The sequence below is a fragment of the Peromyscus maniculatus genome, chromosome 11 (genome assembly GCF_049852395.1).
Source record: "Peromyscus maniculatus bairdii isolate BWxNUB_F1_BW_parent chromosome 11, HU_Pman_BW_mat_3.1, whole genome shotgun sequence".
In the NCBI taxonomy this organism is placed as follows: domain Eukaryota; kingdom Metazoa; phylum Chordata; class Mammalia; order Rodentia; family Cricetidae; genus Peromyscus; species Peromyscus maniculatus.
In genome coordinates this window covers 88,137,357-88,158,023 of record NC_134862.1, presented here as the reverse complement: position 1 = coordinate 88,158,023, position 20,667 = coordinate 88,137,357, and the positions used below count along the sequence as shown (strand labels likewise).

Below are 20,667 nucleotides of genomic sequence, written 5' to 3'. Positions count from 1 at the left end.
ACACCCGCAGAAAAGCGGGGGAAACCGAGAGAAACCGAGAGGGGGCGGATGCAAAGGGACCCACTGCAACTCCCGGGAGGACAGCGCCCGGGGAGGAGCGAGCGACTGTCCGCAGCTCCGCGGCCGCCGAGCCGGCGGATCCCCTGCAGCCCGGCTGCTCTTCTTACCTGGGCATCCGAGGCAACGCAAGGGCTACCGCCGGGCGCCGGGTCTGCTGGCAGCCCCGCTTGCTGACATGGCGGCCGACGAGCTGTCACACAGCCGGCTCCGGTCTCCCGCGGCTCGGGAGGCTCGGACACCTCCAGCCTTGCCGCCCCGCCTCCCTCCGCGCGCCCCTCCCGGCCGGCCGCGGGGCCGAGGAGCATAGAGTGCGAGAGAGGCTAGAGAGGAAGCGCCGAGGGCGGGCGACCATAGAGTTCCAACCCGGACACACCCGGATAGTCCACTCACAGGCGTCTGGGGGCGGAGCCTGGGCGGAAGCGGAAGCGAGTGCAGAAAAGGTTGATGCTCCGGCGTCCGCATGCGCCCTCTGTAGTGTTTGTTTCCGCCCGGCCTAGGGAGTCGGTGTGTTGCTGCTGCACGTGGGGATGTGGTGCTTCTTGTTCTTCGCAGAAACTGCCCGAACTGGTGGTTGCGGTGGATGTTAGAGGAGGATGTGGGGCCCGGGGATAGGGCTGCCTCCGCGGCTGGCGCTGTCACTGTTGGCCGGTCCCGCTCGCTCTTGTGTTCTGGGGTCTGGAGCGGCGACGCGGAAGGACGGGCAAGCGAGGAACCGTCGTGACTTCTCTGACTTCTACCTGCAGCCGTTATTTGATCCTGATTTCGATGAATCACCCTATTATGCACCCAAGGGTCGACCCGAGCCTACGCGTCATGTAGCGTGTAAGAAATTGGCCAGGAACCTGGTACGAAACATCCTGGGGTTCCAAAAACCGTCCCGTCAACTTGTACTAGAGTGCAATCCAGGTGAGATAGCAGAAGGTTTGCTCTTGACCTTTACATCCCTAATTTTCTAAGTTAGGTTTATTTACTGTGCGTGCGCGTATTTAGTTCAGAAAACAACTTAGGGAGAGTCACTTCTATCCTTAACACCGCATGCATCTCGATGATGACAACCTCTTGAGATGAGGTTGTCAGGGTAGACGCCCAGTGCTCTTGCCCTCTGAGCATTCTCATTGGTCCTGAACTGTCTTCTCTTTTTTAAGCACCGCTTCTTACAGAAAGTCGGTTCTGTTTAGACTTGACAGTAGTTTTTATGACGAAATGTTCAGATAGTCCATGAGTCAGAAGTAAGCTGCAATCTTAAATACTATTTTTTTCTAAGAAATAGTGAGATTTGTTGAGGAGTGTAAATTTTGCTGTCACTGACATCCTGGAATGTTACCTGTTGGGATGTTGTGGGTTCAAGTTAACTGTCTAATCATCTTTTTTTGTTTGTTTGTTTGTTTGTTTTTTCAAGACAGGGTTTCTCTGTGTAGCTCTGGCGGTCCTGGATCTCGCTCTGTAGACCAGGCTGACCTCCAACTCACAGAGATCCACCTGGCTCTGCCTCCTGAGTGCTGGGATTAAAGGCATGCACCACCAACACCCAGCTCATCTTTTTACATATGTAAAGATCATATCTTTTTACATAAAAAGAATCATATCTAGGAATGTTGTGATATTTAAAATGTGTAAAAGTCAGCTTTGAAAGAAACTATGGCCAAATGTAGTGGCACACACATTTAATCCTCGCAGAGGCAAGCTGATCTCTGAGTTCAAGGTCAGCCTGGTCTACTTAGCTAGTTCCAGGGCAGTCAGGGCTACATAGAGAGACCCTGTCTCAAAAAACAAACAAAAAAGAAAAAAAAATATTGGTGGTGCACACCATTAATCCCAGCACTTGGAAGGCAGAGCCAGGCTGATCTCTGTTAGTTTGAGACCAGCCTGGTCTACATAGTAAGTGAGAGAGACTATGTTGTTTATTTTGCAAATAAAGTTTTTCTGTTAATATACCAGGTCCTGGAATCCTGACTGAGGCATTACTTAAAGCTGGTACCAGAGTGATTGCCTTTGAAAGTGAAGCATCTCATATTCCACATTTAAAGGTATATTTTTATGTTCCTAAAGTCATTTGTTGTTCCATCCACTAACTTTGAGTGGGCTAAAGAAGTTAGCACAATTTCTTCTTATAGATCTTTTTGGGGACTATGTTTAATATCATTAAAGACTAGGACCCATGAATCTTCAGTGCTTGTTGAGTAACTTAAAGCTTGGGAGTTCTGGGCTGTTTTCTAGTTCCTATTGGTACCCAGAAAATGGTACCTCAAAGTGTGACACGTTGACATGCTGAGTATTTTGAAATAAAAGACAGTTGGAAGCCCACAAGTATAGCCTCAGAAATAAGGTATCTCTGCCTTCCTATCTCTTTACTTCTTTCTCCTTCAAATGGAGCCAGAGACCAGAACTCCTATTCTCAAAGGGCAGTCATAGAAACCAGGACCACCTCACTGCAAAGCAAACCATGGCCTGTGATTATTGTTAGCTTTCTGTGTGAGAGCTGCCTGTAAAGACAGTCTCTGACCTCCTTTGTTTCATAGTAGATCATAAGTCCTTTTCCTCCCAAAAGCCCTCACCCTTTGGCCAGGAGGAAGGAACGGCACATGAAAGAGGCTAAGAATCTTGACAGACGGGCCTGGGGTCTGTCCCACCTTTGGTTGGTTATAGTAGATCACACTCCATTTATGCAAGCTCATCCCCACGGAGCTTCCAGTTCTCCATTGACTAAGCTTAATAAAATCGGGTGCTTTCCTCTAAATCTAGGTAGGACTACTTGTACATAAAGCTTGGTTAATTAGTTTGTTACATTTTTCAATTGGTAACCTACCTTTGGTTAAATGAGTGTGGTTTGTTCCCCTAAGATCAGGAGGGAGCATGTCACATCTTCCCCTTTCTAAACAGTCTAGCTGAGTGATATATAATTGACCACTAAGCTTATGACCTTGCCTTTTTGTGAGCTTAAAATTCAAGAGTGAATGCTAAGGTTAAGTTAGTGGATCTGTGTAAACTCTGAGTTTAGTTAGGACTTAAAATGAAGCAAAAACAGGTTTGATATGGTCAAATGCAGTTGCAGAGTGCTGGATTTTCCTCCAAATGGTTGTTTTAGTGTTTCTGAGTCTTTAACTGACAGCTGACCACTAGAGAGGAAATTAGTTCAGAAAACTTATACCTGTATATCTATGCCAGTTTTCTGAAAGCGTGGAGAATGGATGACTTGACTTTAAAGTGCTGTGCTGTAGCTCAAATCCTAATTGGTCTTAGTAATAAAAACCCAGAGTCAGATGTCAGGGTGAAAGCTGAAAGATCAGAGAAGCAGAGCAGCCAGCCAGTAGAAAGGCTTCTTACCTCTAGCCATCCTCAGACTGTCTTCACTCCGCCTTATCACTTCCTCTCTCTGTCCAGCCATGCCACTTCCTGTTTCCTCCTCCCAAGTGCTGGGATCAAAGGCATGAGATCCCAAGCTGGGGTTAAAGGTATGTGCCACCAGTGCCTGACCTCTAGTGTCTACCTCTGTACTCTGATCTTCAGGCAAAATTTATTTGTTAAAGTACAAACAAAATATCACCACACTGTGTGACAACAAAACATTGTAGAAATAGCTATGACATCTAAAGATTTAATTTAAAAAAAAAAAACAACTTAAGTATTGAATTGTTGTTGGCCTTTGGTGTGGTTATGCTCAGTGGTAGAACAGTTAGCACAAACAAGGTCCACAGTGCAAACCCCAGTGGTAAAAGTGAGCCCGGCAGGTGAGGTGCCACATGCTTTTAATCTCACAAGTCTGGTGCAGTGGCAAGGCTAACCTAGTCTATGTTGGGAATTCCAAACTAGACAGGGCTGGCTACATAGGCTTTTTCCAAAAAAATTGAAAAAAAAGAGCTATGGTATATCAGGTTGGCCTCAGCTTCATAGAACTCCTCCTACTTCTGCCTCCCAAGTGCCTGTAATCCTAACATGTGGGAGGCAGAAGAATCACCCAAAGAGGTCAGCTTCATCTATGTAGTGAGTTCCAGTGCCACCTAGTGAGACCCTGATTTAACATTCCCCACACCTCCAAAGGAAGCAGCTTTATAAACAGCGAAAGCAATCAACAAAAAGAAAGGAAAATTTGTTGATGATTTTTTTTTTTAGATTCTATAATGCTTTATTAACTTTAAATTTTCTTTTTATTTATTTATTTATTTTTTAATATATATTTTATTTTACAATACCATTCAGTTCTATATATCAGCCATGGGTTCCCCTATTGTTGATGATTTTTTGTTGTTGTTGTTTTTTATTTCAGTTTTTTGAGACAAGGTTTCTCTGTGTGTCCTAGCTGTCTTGGAACTCCCTCTGTAGACCAGGCTGGCCTCACCTACCTGCCTCTGTCTTTTGAGTACTGGGGTTAAAGGCATGCACCACCACCATGCCTGGCTTGGTTTTGTTTTTAGGTGGTGCTGGTGGTTGACTTCAGGGCCTTGTACATGCTACATGAGTACTGTACTACTGAGCTGCATGGGCTCCTAGGGAAGGTTACTTCTGTATCAGACCTCTTAGAAAACTGTTGCACTTGGACCGTTTTTTCCTGCAGTGGTTGATTTTTAGTTCCTATGTTAAATTTGAGGCATATTAAGAATACTTGTACCTTCACATGAGAGCTTTGAACTTTTTTATTTGGGGTGCTGTAGTGCCTCCCTGGGCTTCATGCATGTTTGGCAGATGACCTATCATTAAGCCGTATATATTCCCAGCCCTTGGATTGTTCAGACCAAATCTCACTATATTATAGAGATAGACTGGTCTTAAACTTACTATGTAATCCAGGCCCTCCTAGAATTTGTAATTCTCCTGTCTCAGTTTCCTGAGTGATGAGATTGCAGACATGCCCCCATGTGCTCAGCAATTTTTTATTTTTTTTATTTTTTGAGGTAGATCTTTGAATTGTAGCGCGGTGTACATGATGAAATTTCTGATGTCACCTTCTCATCTCTTCAGGACTTGAGGAATAGTATTGGTAGAGAGTTGCAGGTGGTTCACAGTGACTTCTTTAAAATGGATCCCAGGCAACAGGAAATAATAAAACCAGAATATGATTCACGTGTCGTTTTTCAGAATTTGGGAATAAAAGCACTTCCTTGGTCAGCAGGTAATTTTTTTTTTGTCTTCCATTAAAGTTAATTCTTTATAAACAGCATTTTCTTTACCAGTATGACTTATTTGTTTACTAGATGTATATGCAATATATGGAGAGATTTAGATTGTTCAGTTAATAAGCAACTGCTCTTACACTAAACATGCCATTCCTTTTTCCTGCATACAAATAACCATTTTATTTTTGTACAGGACAAGTTATGTTTTAAGTGGGGGGCTTAGTTATTGAATCTTAATTGTATATATTCATTGTACATGGGACTGTATTACATAAGAATTTTCATATAAATGTATGTCTAAATATGTGTTGTTCATATGAATTCTCTTTCATATCACCTTGTCTTAGGGTTTCTTTTGCTACGAAGAGACACCATGACCATGGCAGCTTTTATAAAAGAAAACATTTAATTAGGTGATGGCTAACAGTTTCCGTGGTAGCTGGATATATGGTGATGTGCAGGCAGACATGGTGCTGGAGAATTCTGCATGTAGATTCAAACGCAACAGGAAGTGAACTGTTTCACTGGGTGTGGCTTGAGCATATATGAGACCTCAAAGCCCGCCTCCACAGTGACACACTTCCTCCAAGACCACACCTCCTCCTACAAGGCCACACTTCCTACCAGTACCACCCCCAAACCACCACACACCTTTTTATTCATAATTCTTTTTAAAGACTTATTTATTGTGTGCATGTGCGTGTTCTGCCTGTGTGTTTGTCTATACACCATGCGGTTGCAGTACCCATGGAAGCCAGAAGAGCGCTTGGATCCCTGAACTGGAATTTAGACGGTTGTCAGCCACCATGTGGGTGCAAGGAACTGACCAGTGTCCTCCAAGAGCAGCTAGTGCTCTTAACCACTGAGGTGTCTCTGCAGCCCTCCATATTCTGCCTTTCTCCTGGTCTGCTACCCTCCTCTGTTCTCTTACAGCTTCGCTTCTACACATGACTCTATGTATCTGTGGAAAATCTAGTAACTACATATGAAGAAGACAAGATATTTGTCTTCTGAGGCTGCCTTAATTTGCTTAATATGATAATCTCCAGTTTCTTCCCTGCAAATGACATAACTTTGCTTTTTACAACTGAAAAAAAAAATGGCATTGTGTATTGTGGTCAGTTTGAATGCATTAATAATAAACTATAATGCCGTCTTGATGGGTTGTTCCGTTAATCAGTGCACAGTGACCTTTATGTCTTCCACCTTGTTTGTGTTGGGAGTCTGTTTTGTCTGTTAGAATGGGGACACCTGCTTGTCTCCCAGCCCCGTTTGCTTGGAACATCTTGTTCCATTCTTTCACCCTAGGGTTGCTCCTGCCTTTGACCTGAGGTCTGGTTCTTGGAAGTAACAAATAATGAGATCCTGTTTTTGTTGTTGCTTTTGGTTTTTTGGGGGGTTGTGGTGGGGAGAATGGTGTTTTGGTTTGTTTGTTGGGAAAGGTCTTACTGTGTAGCTTGACTGGCCTGGAACTTACTGTGTTGCAGGCTGGCTTCAAACTCATAGAGATCCATTTGCCTCTGCCTTGGTGCCTTCCCCCCCCACACCTGACTTAGGTCCTGTTTTTAAATTCAGTTTGCTCATTTGTACCTTTTGACTGGGGAGTTTAGGCTACTAACACTCAGTTTATTATTGAAAAGTATCTGTTAATTCCTGCTATTTTATTATCTTGTAGTATTCGGTGTTTTTCTCTCCTTTGCTTAACTACTGTTTCTAGTGTATTTCTTCTTTCCCCTTGCCTCCTGGATGTCTTTATCTTTCTCTTCAGTCTGAAGAATTCCTTCACGCATCTTCTGTGGGGCTGGCTGGTTGAATGGTTATGAATTCTTTAGTCTGCCCTTATCATGGAATGTTTTTCCTTCTCTTTGATTGTGACAAAGCTTTGTTGGTTGCAGTATTCTGGGTTCACAGTTGTCATCTTTTAGAGCCGGAAATGCGTCGTCCCAAGCCCTCCTGTGTTAGTTTCTGTCGAGACATCTGCTGTTACTCTGCTGGTCTCCGTTTACGTGCAGCTTGCCACTTCTCCCCCCCAGCTTCCAAAAGCTGTCTTTGTTCTGTATGTCGAGTGCATTTTTGTTTGTTAGGTTTGGTTTTGATTTTGATTTTTCAAGACAGGGATTCTCTGTGTAGCCCTGGCTGTCCTAGAACTCTCACTATGTAGACCAGGCTGGCCTCAAACTCAGCCTGCCTTTGTTTCCTGATGAAAGGCGTGTGCCACCAGCACCCAGCTGAGTGTTTCGACCATCAGTGAAGTGGGAAGGTTCTTGTCTGCTTGCGTCTGTTTGGTGCTCTAAATGCATCGTGACTTGAATGGGCGTGTCTTTACCTAGATTCAGAACCTTCTCCTATGATTTTAATTAGAATATTTTCTACGCCTTTAGCATGAATCATTCTTTTATGCTCATGATTTATAGATTTGGTCTTTTCTTATGGTATCCCACAGATCTCAAATGTTCTGTTGATACCTTTCAGTTAATTTATTATCATTTTCTGAATGTTCCAATTTGTCTTCTTTGTCTTAAGCCCAGATAGTGCACCTTCACTTTGATCTGTTTTACCAGTGATGCTTTCCACAGAGATTTTTATTTGACTTCCTGAGTTTAATATTTCAAGTATTCTTCAAGTATTTCTATCTACTTCTTGAATTTCAATTTATATCTGTACTTAACCTTATTTCATTAAGCTGTTTGTGTTCTCTTGGAATTTGTCCAGGAATTTATTGGTATCCTCTTTGGTTTCTTTGGATATACTTACAATCCCTAGTACAACCCTAAAAGTAGAAGAGTGTCTGCAGGAACAGTCACTATGGAAGGGGAGGCCACTATGAACATATAATACAGTCAACTACACAATCCCCTCTGAGTGCCCATCATTGTAGTCGGTACAGGAACACCGATGGTATGGTGTGTCTTAGGCTCTTAGTTACGGTGTATGCATGGAAAGGAGAAAGGTGAAGCAAGGTTAGTGAGGAGTATTGAGTTGGGGGAGAAAAGGAGAGGAGGGAAATCAACAAAAGGGGTAACAGTAGGAACTGCAGGATGTCCATGAAGCAGTTTTAGCTAAGGTTAGCCCAGCATTCATGCGGGCCGCTCACAGCCGTGTGTACCAACGGCTCTAGGAGGTTCGATGCCTGTGGCATCCTTGTGCACCTGCACTCAGCATGTGTGCCTACATGCAGAAACACACATCTGTGCGTAATTTTAAAATCATGAAAATCAATCTTAAAAATAGAAAGACACATTATCAAACAACTAAAAGATTAAATGAGTCCCAGCTGTTAGGAGGCTGAGATCAGAGACCCCACAAGCCTGTCTGTATAGCCCATGTGCTTTGGACAAGCCTATGGAAATAAAGAAGAGGGGAGAGCAGGATAGAGGACACAGTTAGTCTGCCGACTTGAGTATTGAACAGAGATGCGCATGAAGGGGAAAGAGCTGGTTGGGGATAGAGAAACTGCATGCAGTCTCGCCTGATTGCTGGCTGCAGCCTTGCACCTGGATGCATGTCCGTCAGGTCACAGAGGCCCAGTCTGTGGGGGGGGGGAGGGGGGAGTAACATCCTTCACAGGTCTGCTCATACATAAGAGTCGCACCTGGGGTAGACCTTTAGGAGTCCAGTTTCGAATGCTTATCCTGCTCTTCGGCTGCACTTCTGGATGTCTAGGGTGTGCCACCCCACACAAGTTTGTGTTCTCCTATAGGCTTCCTCAACCAGGTGTCCGTCTCACGAAATATTGCATGGCTCTATCTAATTCAGATTTTTTTCCAGTCTAGTTCCATGACACTCTTGGGGAGGAAATGGGGCCAGAACTAAACTGCTGACTCAGCAGAGGGTTTTGTTCGTTTGCTCTTTACATATGCTTGTATGTAAGTATATACATGTACAAACCAGTACCCTCAAAAGCCAGAAGAAGGCATCAGATCTCCTGGAGCCGGAATTACAGGTCATTGTGAGCCACAATGGGTGCTGGCAACCAAATTTGAGTCTTGGAAAAGCACCAAGTGCTCTTAACTGCTGAGCCATCTCTCCAGCTCCAAGAATCTTTTTAAAATGGTGTTCTGTGGCTGCTCTCATGAGTGCCAAGAGGAAAGGATGTTTCCCCCAGTATTTCCCCCTGTCATTGCCATAGGCACCTGTCTTAGTTAGTGTTACTTTTGCTCTGATGAATGCTACAATCAAAGCAACTTGAAGAGGAGAAGGTTTATTTCACTCACAGTTTCATATAACTGTACATCATCAAAAGCAGTGAGGGCAGGATCCTGGAGGCAGGAGTTGATGCAGAGGCCATGGAGGAGTGTTGCTTACTGGCTTGCTCCTCATGGCTTGTTCAGCCTGCTTTCTTATAGAACCCAGGACCACTAGCCCAGGGATGGCACGGTTGCTCGAATTTCTAATGGTCTTTTAGTAAAAAACCCAGTACCAGATATTGGGGTCAATGCTGAAAGATCAGAGAGACAAAGGAACAAGCCGATAAAGAAACTTCTCACCACTACCAAATCCTTAGGCCGAATGGAAGGCGAGATCCTATCTCCACGAATCCTCTGACTGAATTCCTCTGTGTCCTCAGCTGGAAGGGTCTAGTTCCTGTCTCCTCACACCTTCTATCCCTTTCCCACCCAGCCATTTCACTTCCCTCCTGGTGCTGGGATTAATGGAGTGTGTGTGCTTCCCAAATACTGGTAGCAAAGGCATGAGATCTCAAGTGCTGGGATTAAAGGGGTGTGACTCCCAGGTACTGGGGTTAAAGGTGTGTGCCACCATTGTCTGACTGTTTCTCTCCTAGTCTGAATCAATCTCATGTAGTCCAGGGTGGCTTTGAACTCACAGAGACCCAGACAGATTTTTGCCTCCCAATTAATCCCGATTGGATTAAAGGTGTGTGCCACCACTGCCTGGCCTCTGTTTAATCTAGTGACTTGTTCTGTTCTCTGATTTTCAGGCAAATTTTATTAGGGTACACAATATATCACCACATGGCACCACCCACAATGAGCTGGGCCCTCCTCTGTAAATCAGTAATTAAGAAAATGCTCTACAGGCTTGCCTACAGCCTGATCTTATGGAGGCACTTTCTCAGTTGAGGCTCCCTCCTCTCAGATGACTCTAGCTTGTGTCAAGTTGACTTAAAACTAGCCAGCACAGCAACTTTCTTGTTCTTCCTTTTTTTCCTCTTTATGTATGTGTACACATTCGTGTGTGCACATGTACACGTGTATGCCTGTGGAAGCCAAAGTTTGATGTTGAGTGTCCTCCTCGGTCACCCCATATCTGTCACTGAACCTGGAACCTAGTTAGGTAGACTGGACAGTCAAGCCTGGGGGTCTGGAGTCGGGTTCTGATGCCTACACAGTAAACCCTTCTTTGAGAGAGCCCTCTATCTCCCCAGCTCCTAACAGTTTCTCATTTACGGCATTACTAGACTGGACAGTTTATGGGTGTTTACCCACCTCTTCTGATGATGTCACCCAGATGTCCTCAGTTGCTTCCCTGCGACTCCAGCACACCATACCTGCGTGTCACCCACCATCTTGGATCCTTAACTGAAATAGTTACCATTGTTAACTTACTTTGCATCAATAAAATGTGATCATAGGAAAAAGTTTTAGGAACCTTATGCAAGTTTATGCTTGTATCCCTAACAGGTGTTCCTGTAAAAATATTTGGAATCCTACCAAATAAAGACGAAAGACGAATACTTTGGAAAATTCTGTTCGATCTGTATTCCTGCGAGTCTATATACAGATACGGACGAGTAGAGCTGAATCTGTTTGTTACTGAAAAACACTTCCAGGTGGGTTGTCAGTAGTGACTGGTGTTGCTACTTCGAGAAGGTATTGTAGAGGATGCTGAAGAGAAGGCTGTAGTCTTCTGAGGAACTTCAGCTGCATTTTCATTTGGGGCCCCTGACATGTGAGAGTTTAATTATTTTACAATGTACAGTTCAGGGGCATTGAATATGTTTATACTGCACATCCAGTACTTGCGGTCTAGCTCCAACATTTTTTAGATATTCCACTGAGCACTTAACGCCCCATGTTCCCATTTCCTCAGGCTTTACTGACCATTGTCGAAGGAGCTTGGCTTCTCTCTGAGCTTGGCTTTGAGTCATACTACCTTTGTCCTTTTGTGGCTGGCGTACTGAACTTAGCATGGTATCTTCAAGTTTCTCTGTGTTACCGTGTGTTGAAATTTCTTTCATTTTTTTTCTTTTTTAGCTGAATATTATTCTCCTATATGGACTCACTAAAATTTATCTATTCATCCGTGAAAGAACACTTAGCTGCCTTCCCTTCTCAAATATTGTGAATAAAGCTGCCACATACACAAGTTCTTTCTCGCTCTCTGGTTGTGGCAGGGGTGGTGTACAGGTGGATTTGTAATGGATTTGTAGTCAGCCTCTGATGTCATTGCGCAGGAGCCATCTACTTCTTTGATTTTTTTTTTAACTTTTTTCTTTCTTTACCTCAATTTTCCTTCTTCATTGATCTACTGTTTTGAGAAGGGTCCCTCACTAGGACTTGTAGTTTGCTGTTTGCCTAGACTAGTTGGCCAGGAAGCCCCAGGGATCTGCCTGTCTCCGCCTCGCCTCTCGCCGTGAGTTACAGGCCTGAGCTGCTGTGCTGGCTTTTCCGTGGGTGCTGAGGACCTCGCTCAGGTCCTCCTGTTTTTGTGGCGAGCACTGTACACTGAGCTGCCTCCCCAGCCCCTGCTTTCTGTGGCTTCGGTTCATATGTGTAGAACTAGCGTTGCTAGATCGTGTAGTGGTTCTAGTTAATGTTTTAAGGAAGTGCCATACTGCTTTTCTTGCTAGACACACTATTTTACTTTCCCAACAAAGTGCACAAGAATTCAGAGTTTTCCCCATCATACTTGTGTTTCTTTTTATTTTATTTTGTGAGGTTCTTTTTGTTTGTTTTGATTTGTTGTTGTTGTTTGCTTGCTTGATTGTTTTTCGAGACAGGGTTTTCTGTGTAACAGCCCTGGCTCTTCTGGACTTGCTTTGCTCGAACTCACAGAGATCCGCCTGCTTCTGCTTCTCAGGTGGTGGGATTAAAGGCGTGTGCCACCACATCCAGCTAATTTGTGTTTCTTGTTAGTGTGTGAGTGTGGGTACACACATGCCACATCATATGTGTGGAGGTCAAAGTTGTGTTCCAGAGATCGAACCCAAGTCAGCAAGCGTGGCCAGCTGCATCACCCCCCGGCCCTTTCTTTGTGTTTCTGCACCAGACTTCATCTCCTAGCTGGATGAAGTAGTGTTCCAGTGTGTTAGTGTTTTCCTAATGGCTAGTTTTTGCTGACCATCTTCTTTGTTTTCTTACCAGTCATTGGTATATCATCAGTCCATCAAAATCTTGTGTCCTTGTCGGTTTCTCACCACCCTGACTGCTTTATCTTTGATAGAAGGGCACATCAATGCTTCTTTCCATTGACAGTGGAATACATGTCCCGACAGAAACAGCAAAGGAGGTTGATTTTCTAGACAGTGGACATTGAAGAAAGCTAACCCAAACTCAATAGCTGCTTGATCATTTCACAATCATATTCCTAAAAAAGCAGCAGGGATACTGAACAATAGAAAAAGAGCCCATTGGTTACCACCAGGTTCCTTCAGATGACCTTTGTTGTATAAGGATTAGTGCAGATGGACTGACATTATCTTGGCAAGTTGTGCCTGGCTTGTTTGGGAACTTTGGCTGTTCCTGATTTCTGGGAAAAGCAAATAAACAACATTGGTTCACCTTAGTGGCTTGGAACTCAGGTCTGAGCGGCTCCAGTTGGACTTTTAGTCTGCTCTTTGGGAGTCTGGTGCAGGGACAGCAGCCTCTGCTTTTTCCCTCCTTAGTGAGAAGGCGTCCTGCAGCCATGAACAGTGCTGTTAGACTCGGCTAACGGTCCACAGCGCTTCCTGTGCATGAGCTTTGCTCCAGTCTAATAGGCAGTGCCCATTTGTACATAAAGGAACCCTAGATAGGAATAATGGTGCAGGAAATGAGGTAACGTGTCCTCACCCAGATAGTAAATATTGGCGAGCCATGTAGAGTGAGAGTAGAGAATCTCGATCCACATACCTACATACATATCTACTGTAAATAAACAAAAAATGAGAACAAGGAACGGAAGAATGCTCATCAGGTTGTAAGTTGGCCACAGTGGCCAAACCTGTGATCCAACTATTTAGGAGGCACTTAGTGGGTAGAGGAAGAAGGATCAGAATTCAAGGTCATCCTCCAATATATAGTTGGAGACCAGCTTGGGCTACATGAGAACAAAAATTTGTCTTGCAACTTCTTTAACATGGACTTTTCTATGAGATCCTTTCTTGGTGGTACCTTCCATTCACTGATGGTATCGTCCTTAATGTCCAACAAGAGTCGGCTTTGCTGGGCAGTGATGGTGCACCCCTTTACCAGCACTCTGAAGACAAGAGGCAAACGGATCTCTGAGTTTGAGGCCAGCCTGGTCTACAGAGTGAGTTCCAGGACAGCCAGGGCCACACAGAGAAACCCTGTCTCAAAAAAAAAAAAAAAAAGATTAACAATTATTTTTTATTTAAAAAAAAAACAGTGCGTGTGTGTGTGTGTGTACACTCGCATTCACTCATGCTCATACACAGCGTAGTTAGCCCTGTGGGAGTCGGGAAACAACTTGGAGGTGTTTTCTCCTTCCACCATGTTGGTCCCAGGGATTGGACACAGGTCATCAGGCTTGGTGACCAGCACCATCTTATCCTCAGCCATAACAACTCTTGATACACAACTTTGTAGCTCACCTAATGTAGAATTCTAGCATACTTCTCTTTTTCCATAGTCCGTGCTGTTCTGTTATGTTGTTGGATCCATAGTGTATGAATTGTTTCTGTCTTAATTGTGCCTGTGGCTAAATGATGAGTTTTTCCTATTTGTGTTTGGTTTTAGTTTTTGAAACAGTCTTGCTCTGTAACCTGGGCTGGGTATGGAACTCACTATGTAGCCCAGGCCAGCCTTGAACTCAGAAGAATCCTGTCTTAGTCTCCCTAGTGCTGACATTACAAGGTGTTTGCTACCATGTCTGGTCATTATACATTTTTTATTTTAGTTTTTCTTAAGTAAGATATCTCCCTGAAATGCCACCTTATTAAGAGTGATATGTCTGTGTACCATGTGCACGTAGTGCCTGAGGAAGTAAAACAAAGGGCATCGGATCCTCTGGGTCTGGAGTTACAGACAGTGGTTGTGACATGTCACGTGGTTGCTGAGAACTGAACCTGGGTTGTCTGGAGGAGCATCCAGTGCTCTTAACTGCTGAGCCATTGTTCTGGCCTGCAGTTTTGTTTTGTTCATATTTTTAATTAGATGTGTGTGCATGTACTTGACAAAGGCTAGAAGGTGTTGGAGCTAGAGTTACAGGCCTAACAATTCTTGATGCACAATTTAAATAGCTCACAACTGTGAGCTCTGAGCCTCCTTTTGTCTGTGCTAGGAACCCAATTCCAGTCAGGAAGAGCAACAAGTGTTCTTAACCAGCCCAGCCCATACAGTCAGCTTTATCTGTTTATTATATGTTTTCAAAAAGGAAAACTCTACTTGGAAATACTTATGGCTAATGTTTTGTACTTAGTTCTCACCTTTTTGGTTTTTTGAGATGGGGACTCTGTTATGTAGTCTTGTCTGTCTTGGAAGTCAGAGATCCACCTGCCTCTGCCTACTGAGAACTGAGTTTAAAGGCATGTGCCACCACACCTGGCCAATTCTCATTTTTTAATTTAAATTTCTAGATGCTATTAAGATGTTAAAGGTAAGATCCAACATATGATATTGATTATGAATCTATGTAACATAATTTTCTCTGTTTCTTTTTTCCACTAGAGACTAATAGCAACTCCTAAAAGGCCAGACTTGTATCATGTGTTGAGTGTGCTTTGGCAAGTGGCTTGTGATATTAAGTTTATTCAAATGGTGAGTAAAGTCTCAGATGCCAGGAGAATTTTCTTACTCAGATGCTTATAAGCACAGACCATGCACTAAAGGTTAATTTAAAAGATTAATTTATTAAAAGATTTAATTTCATTCTTTTCCAACTTGTTTAGTTTTGTTTTATTTTGACATAGGGTGTCACTATATAGCCCTACCTGGCCTGGAACTCCTTATGTAGATCAGGATGGCCTTGAATCACAGAGATTATCCTACCTCTGCATCCTGAGTTCTAGGATTAAGGTGTTTGCTGTTGCCAGTTCTTGAAGGGAGATTAATGTTGACACTTGTTTGGCACCTTGTGGGAGGCCAGCTCCCACCTTTTGAAGGGTTTTTATGAGAGAAGGGTAAGAAGATATTTGATCAAGAGACCTAGTTGACGAGAAGAAAGACAGAAACACAGGATAGCTTCAGGAGAGCCTGGATCAATACCCAACAGCCTCTTCCATTTATTCAAAAGGGTTTTTTATAACAATGCCAAGGGGCGGGGGCAAAAGATCTCCCCCTTGCTAGATCACAGCACACCACACAGCCAAGTGCAGACGCTTCCAAACACCTGGTAACCACGCCCATGGTCAAATCATTCCCTTATGCAGCCCTGCTGGGTAAAGCAAGCCCAGATTCTCAGACCCTGAGTAAGTTCTCACCAGGAAACCTCTGTGGATCTCCGCAGCACCTTTTTCTCTAATCATAAAAGTAATATTTGAGACAGTGCTCAAATAGCTCATGATAAAACTAGGAAACTTGCTGAGTGGTAGTGGTGCATGACTTTAATTCCAGCACTGGGGAGACAGAGGCAGGCGGATCTCTGTGAGTTCAAGGCCAGCTTGGTTTACAGAGCTAATTCTGGGATAGCCAAGCCTATACAAAGAAGCCCTGTCTTGAAAAACAAACAAACAAACAACTAGGAAACTTGGTTTATTTGAGACATGCTCTCCAGAAGGGAAATTTTGTGAACCAGTGCTGTAGTTCTATAGCCCAGACATCACCAGTGGCAGAGATGACACACTTCTGTTTTCTGTCTGCCTATGCTTTGCTTTCTTTAGTATAGTGGATATTACATTCTTTGTTTTGTGAGACAGGATTTCATTATGTAACCCAGGCTCACTCACTTTAGACTTTATCCTCCTGTCTTAGCTACCTTGAGTGCTAGGATTGTATGTGTACCACCATACGTAGCTTGACACATTCTCTTACCTGTCACAAGATATACTGTTTGAATACTGTAGTTCAAATACTTAGTCATTGTTAACACTTAATTAGCAATGCTAGATATGATTCGAAGTGTTTTTTGGTTTTTTTTGTTTGTTTGTTTTATATATATATTTTTTTGTTTGTTTGTTTGTTTGTTTTTCGAGACAGGGTTTCTCTGTATAGCTTTGCGCTTTTCCTGGAACTCACTTTGTAGACCAGGCTGGCCTCGAACTCACAGAGATCCACCTGCCTCTGCCTCCCGAGTGCTGGGATTAAAGGCATGTGCCACCACCGCCCGGCTGATTCGAAGTGTTTATCCTTTTATTTGCGTGGGGTTTTTGGATTTGAACACAGAAACAGTGCTCAAATAGAGAGCTACAGCCCTAGCCCCTGGGTATGGTTTGTCTTTGGTTTGGTTTTGTTTGCAGGGTGGGGTAGGCTGGGTTTGATATAGCCCAGGCTACCTCTACCTCCCAAGTACTAGGATTATAACTATACACCACCACACTGAGATTCGCATAGGTAGGTTTTTGTTTGTTTGTTTGTTTGTTTTATGGTAATAATAACTTGAAGCATTTTGACTAAAGAGAACTAACACAATTGAGGAGCCTTAGGCCTCATTTGAGATATATGTAAACTAAAGAATGTCCTGGGGTTGAAGAGATGTCTCAGTTGGTAAAGTGACTACAGTGTTAGCATGAGGGCCTGAGTTCAGTTCCCAGTAGCCATGTGAAAAAGAGCCCACTCCTCTAATCCCAGGGCTTGGGGAGGCAGAGACAGGAGCATCTTTGGGACTTGCTGGCCAGCTAGAGTCCATAAGATCCAGGTTCAGTGAGAAACCGTTACTTAACAACGGGAGAATGATAGAGTGAAACACCTGGAAACAGCCTCCAACCTTCACACACGTCCGTGTGCACATGTCCCACATAGAACTTCAGAAAGAAAGAACTGTCTTGTCTGTTTTTCCTCCTCCAGGAACCTTGGTCCTCATTTAGTGTGTATCCCGAAAATGGGCACTTAGAGAAGTCAAAGCTTCCGGTAAGAACAAATGATGCTGCCATTCCTGTTCATCACATTTATTTTCTTTAAGATTGCCTTCAGAGGCTGGAGAGATGGAAGAAAGGAAAAAAAAAAAAAAAAGATTATCTTTTCTGAATTAACCTTTTCAGTAATAAAATTATACATATATATGTGTGCACACACAGTAAATAAATGCATGTTTAGAAAAAGATAAGGAAGCCGGGCAGCGGTGGCGCACGCCTTTAATTCTAGCACTCTGGAGGCAGAGCCAGGCAGATCTCTGTGAGTTCGAGGCCAGCCTGGTCTACAGAGTGAGATCCAGGACAGGCACCAAAACTACACAGAGAAACCACCTCGAAAAACCAAAAAAAGAAAAAGATAAGGAAAAGTCTAGTCAGTAATCCTTGTGTGTTCTCGGGTCTGCTGGTGGTGTCCTTGAACACAGCAGGAACTGGTTTCATGGTGATGTGTCTGAGCTCTGATTTCACTGTAGTCACGAGGCAATCAATACACTTGAGCTTTCTGGGTTAGATAAAGGAGTGTCTGAGCTTCCAGCCCAGTGGTGGTAAGTGGTTTTCAGGCGCACATTGGGTTTGCCCCCCCCCCCCCCCCCCGACTGAGGAATGGACTAGTACCCTCCCATCGCCTCTTGCATGGCAAATGTCAGCAACGTTGCTCTCTGTCACATACAGAATGAAAACCTCCTCCTCCTAGGTTACTTTCTGTCAGAACTCTGACGTGGCCCGCGGTACAGTGTGGAGCCTTCAGTAAGCAAACCAGGGACGTGTAGGGATGTGCAGCAAGTGGCTTGAAGGAGTCAGGGTCGAGGCTCAGTTCTTCTCCCTGGTAATGGGTATGACTGACAAAAGTTACTTTCTCTTCTGTCTAGGACTCACTAGACCCAATGAAACAAAACCTATATTTTATTCAAATGACTCCTCGTAGAAGTTTATTTACAGAAAACTTAAGTCCCTTGAATTATGATACTTTTTTCCACATGGTGAAGCACTGCTTTGGGAAGCGCAGTGCTCCAATAATACAACATTTACGGTAAGTAGAAATTCAGTGAGGTCAAATGATAAAAGGAGTGATTTAATGTGACTGTCTCCTGTGTGACAAGGTGGGGTTTCACATCTTGAGTTAGAGTAAGGTGTGCCCGTGTTAGAAATACTTTGCCTGTTAAAAATACCTCCTGGACTGGAGAGAGGGTCGAGAAGCAGTTCACAAGTGCCTGTCATTCCAGTTCCGGGGACCAGCACCCCTGCTTTGCCTCCGTGGGCACCACACAGGCAGCAGGCACACACCTGCCATTCCATACGAGTTATAAAGAAGTCAATAAGAACACCTTTCTCTCTGCTGTGCCTTGTTGTCCTCGCCTCCCTCTGACCACCTGTTTTTGTCTTTAAGCGGCAAAACCTGGGCTACTCGAAGGCTGTTTTAGCTCTGTTCGGTTTGTATTTGTCTTGTTTTTATGTGTGTTCACACGTGGACTGTTCTGGGTTCCTGTGGAGACAACATTTGCGTCATCCCCTGGAGCTGGAGTTACGGAGCTGCTTGACATAGGCGCTGAGAACTGAGCTCAGGCCCCCAAGCAGAGCAGCGAGCGCTCTTACCACAGCCAGTGTGGCGCCTTCTCCATCCAGCTTTGTAACTGGCAGCCCTCAGTATTGTCAGAAGGTGGAAAAAGTGTGAAAATGGTCATTTTAATGAATCGTCATTTGCCATATAACCTTAATGGGACTGTTAACTAGAAATACTTATTTTTAGTTAATTTATTTGTTTAGTTATTTGTTTTGAGATTGGTTTTATGTAGCCCAGGCTAGCTTAACTTTCTGTTAGAGTCAGAGATGAACTTTTGACCCTCTGGCCTTTACTTTCCAAGTAACAGGATTAGAGCCCTGCCACACTAGTTACATGAAACGGTAAGTCCATCATCTCAGCTCACAGGACCTTGGGGCAGGAGAATCAGTCACATGAGCTCAAGGCCTTTATTGTAAGTTCCAGACCAGACTGAGATATAGAGTGAAACTATCTTTTAAAAAACCTCACACACATGGTGGTACATGCCTTTAATCCCAGTACTTGGGAGGCAGAGGCAGGTGGAACTCTGAATTGAGGCCAGTCTGATCTACATAGTGAGTTCCAGACCAGTCAGGGCTATGTGGTGAGGCCCTATCAAGAAATAAAAAAGATTAAAAAAAAAAACTAGAATGTTTGTGAGAATTGATTGCACCACTTTAAACTTATCGGTGGTTAGCTCTAAAATTCTAGGAATAACTTCCCAGTCTCCTGAGTGCTGAGATTGTAGGCTTAACATTTATTTTATGTAAATATTTCTTATCCATACCCAGTATGGTAGTACATACCTATAATCCTAGTACTTGGGAGGTAAAGTAGGAGTTCAAAATCATCTCTGCACAGGGAGTTTACATTTTAATTGAATTTAGGAGACAGCTCTCTTAGATTTAGCTGGCAGTTGTTGTGAAAGGGAGTTAAACATGTTTACTTGCTTTTCCTTTGCAGTTCACTGAGTACAGTTGAACCGATTGAAATACTGAGGCAGGTGAGAATAAGGCCTGGATGGACAATACTTAAACTGTATCCTCAAGACTTCAAAAGACTTTTTGAAACTATCGAGAGTTCTGAAGAGTCTCTCTTCAAATGGGTCTATGATAACAGCTTGGAGGACATTATGATCTAGGAAAACAATCTACAAGCCATGAACTGGAGCTGTTTATTTATTTATTTGGAAATTAGGAGACAAATGAAAACTGAATTTCAAGAAGTTCATGCACTTTCAACAGAAGAGAAACTGCCCTTGTTTGACACAAATGAGGCAAATAATTTCTTCTGAAGTTGATGCCTTTGATACACTTTTTTATTCAAAATTGAATAAAATGGAAAGTGTCGGTTCGATCAGATTAAATTTGTTTTATTTTAAATTACTGTCTGCTGTAGATCAGTGTTAGAACACATACCTAGTATGTGCTCCCCAGCACAGGAAATTAAAAAAAAAACAAAAAAAACTGTATTTACTGTAAAGGTCCGTAGGTATTTTTTTTTTTTCTTTTTGGTTTTTCGAGACAGGGTTTCTCTGCGTAGCTTTTGTGCCTTTCCTGGAGCTCACTTGGTAGCCCAGGCTGGCCTCGAACTCACAGAGATCCTCCTGGCTCTGCCTCCCGAGTGCTGGGATTAAAGGCGTGCGCCACCACTGCCCGGCGTCAGTTGTAGTTTTGTTTACTTTCTTAAAAGCCATTTGGCCAAACATCTTTAATTCCCACAGCTTTCTCCATTGCCACCTGCTTCCATCTTCCTCCAGTTTCTGCACT

At 43.6% G+C, this 20,667-nt stretch overlaps 2 protein-coding genes across 4 annotated transcripts in view; one reads left to right on the top strand and one right to left on the bottom strand.

The window, feature by feature from the left end:
• The window catches only part of Cnst (consortin, connexin sorting protein), an 88,828-nt gene extending 88,421 nt beyond the window's left edge, over positions 1-407 (bottom strand). The window contains exon 1 of one of the 2 annotated variants that reach the window (XM_006974203.4): positions 168-407. In XM_006974203.4, coding sequence (XP_006974265.2) covers positions 168-365 — 198 coding nt within the window. In that variant the 5' untranslated portion in view covers positions 366-407. The remainder of the gene's footprint in view (positions 1-167) is intronic. The other variant, XM_076548055.1, reaches the window with a different exon arrangement.
• A 57-nt stretch (positions 408-464) lies between these two features.
• On the top strand, positions 465-20,264 carry Tfb2m (transcription factor B2, mitochondrial). Of its 2 annotated transcripts, XM_006974206.4 has the most exons (8): positions 465-966; positions 1,999-2,087; positions 5,017-5,167; positions 10,814-10,962; positions 15,020-15,109; positions 17,294-17,356; positions 18,228-18,388; positions 19,862-20,264. In XM_006974206.4, the coding sequence occupies exons 1-8, from the start codon at positions 654-656 to the stop codon at positions 20,037-20,039; spliced, it is 1,194 nt and encodes a 397-aa protein (XP_006974268.1). In that variant the 5' UTR covers positions 465-653; the 3' UTR covers positions 20,040-20,264. The 2 variants fall into 2 exon arrangements, with proteins under 2 accessions (XP_006974268.1, XP_076404172.1); XM_076548057.1 differs by lacking the exon at positions 18,228-18,388 and having other exon boundaries at positions 473-966; positions 19,862-20,016.
• The last annotated feature ends 403 nt before the right edge of the window (positions 20,265-20,667 follow it).

What these genes read in the sequence shown, in the direction of transcription:
- Tfb2m (XM_006974206.4), top strand. Translation starts at nt 654, where the DNA reads ATGTGGGGCCCGGGGATAGGGCTGCCTCCGCGGCTGGCGCTGTCACTG. An exon ending in CTCATATTCCACATTTAAAG is followed by an intron (nt 2,088 to 5,016) that starts GTATATTTTTAT and finishes TCATCTCTTCAG; the next exon opens with GACTTGAGGAATAGTATTGG. An exon ending in AGCACTTCCTTGGTCAGCAG is followed by an intron (nt 5,168 to 10,813) that starts GTAATTTTTTTT and finishes TATCCCTAACAG; the next exon opens with GTGTTCCTGTAAAAATATTT.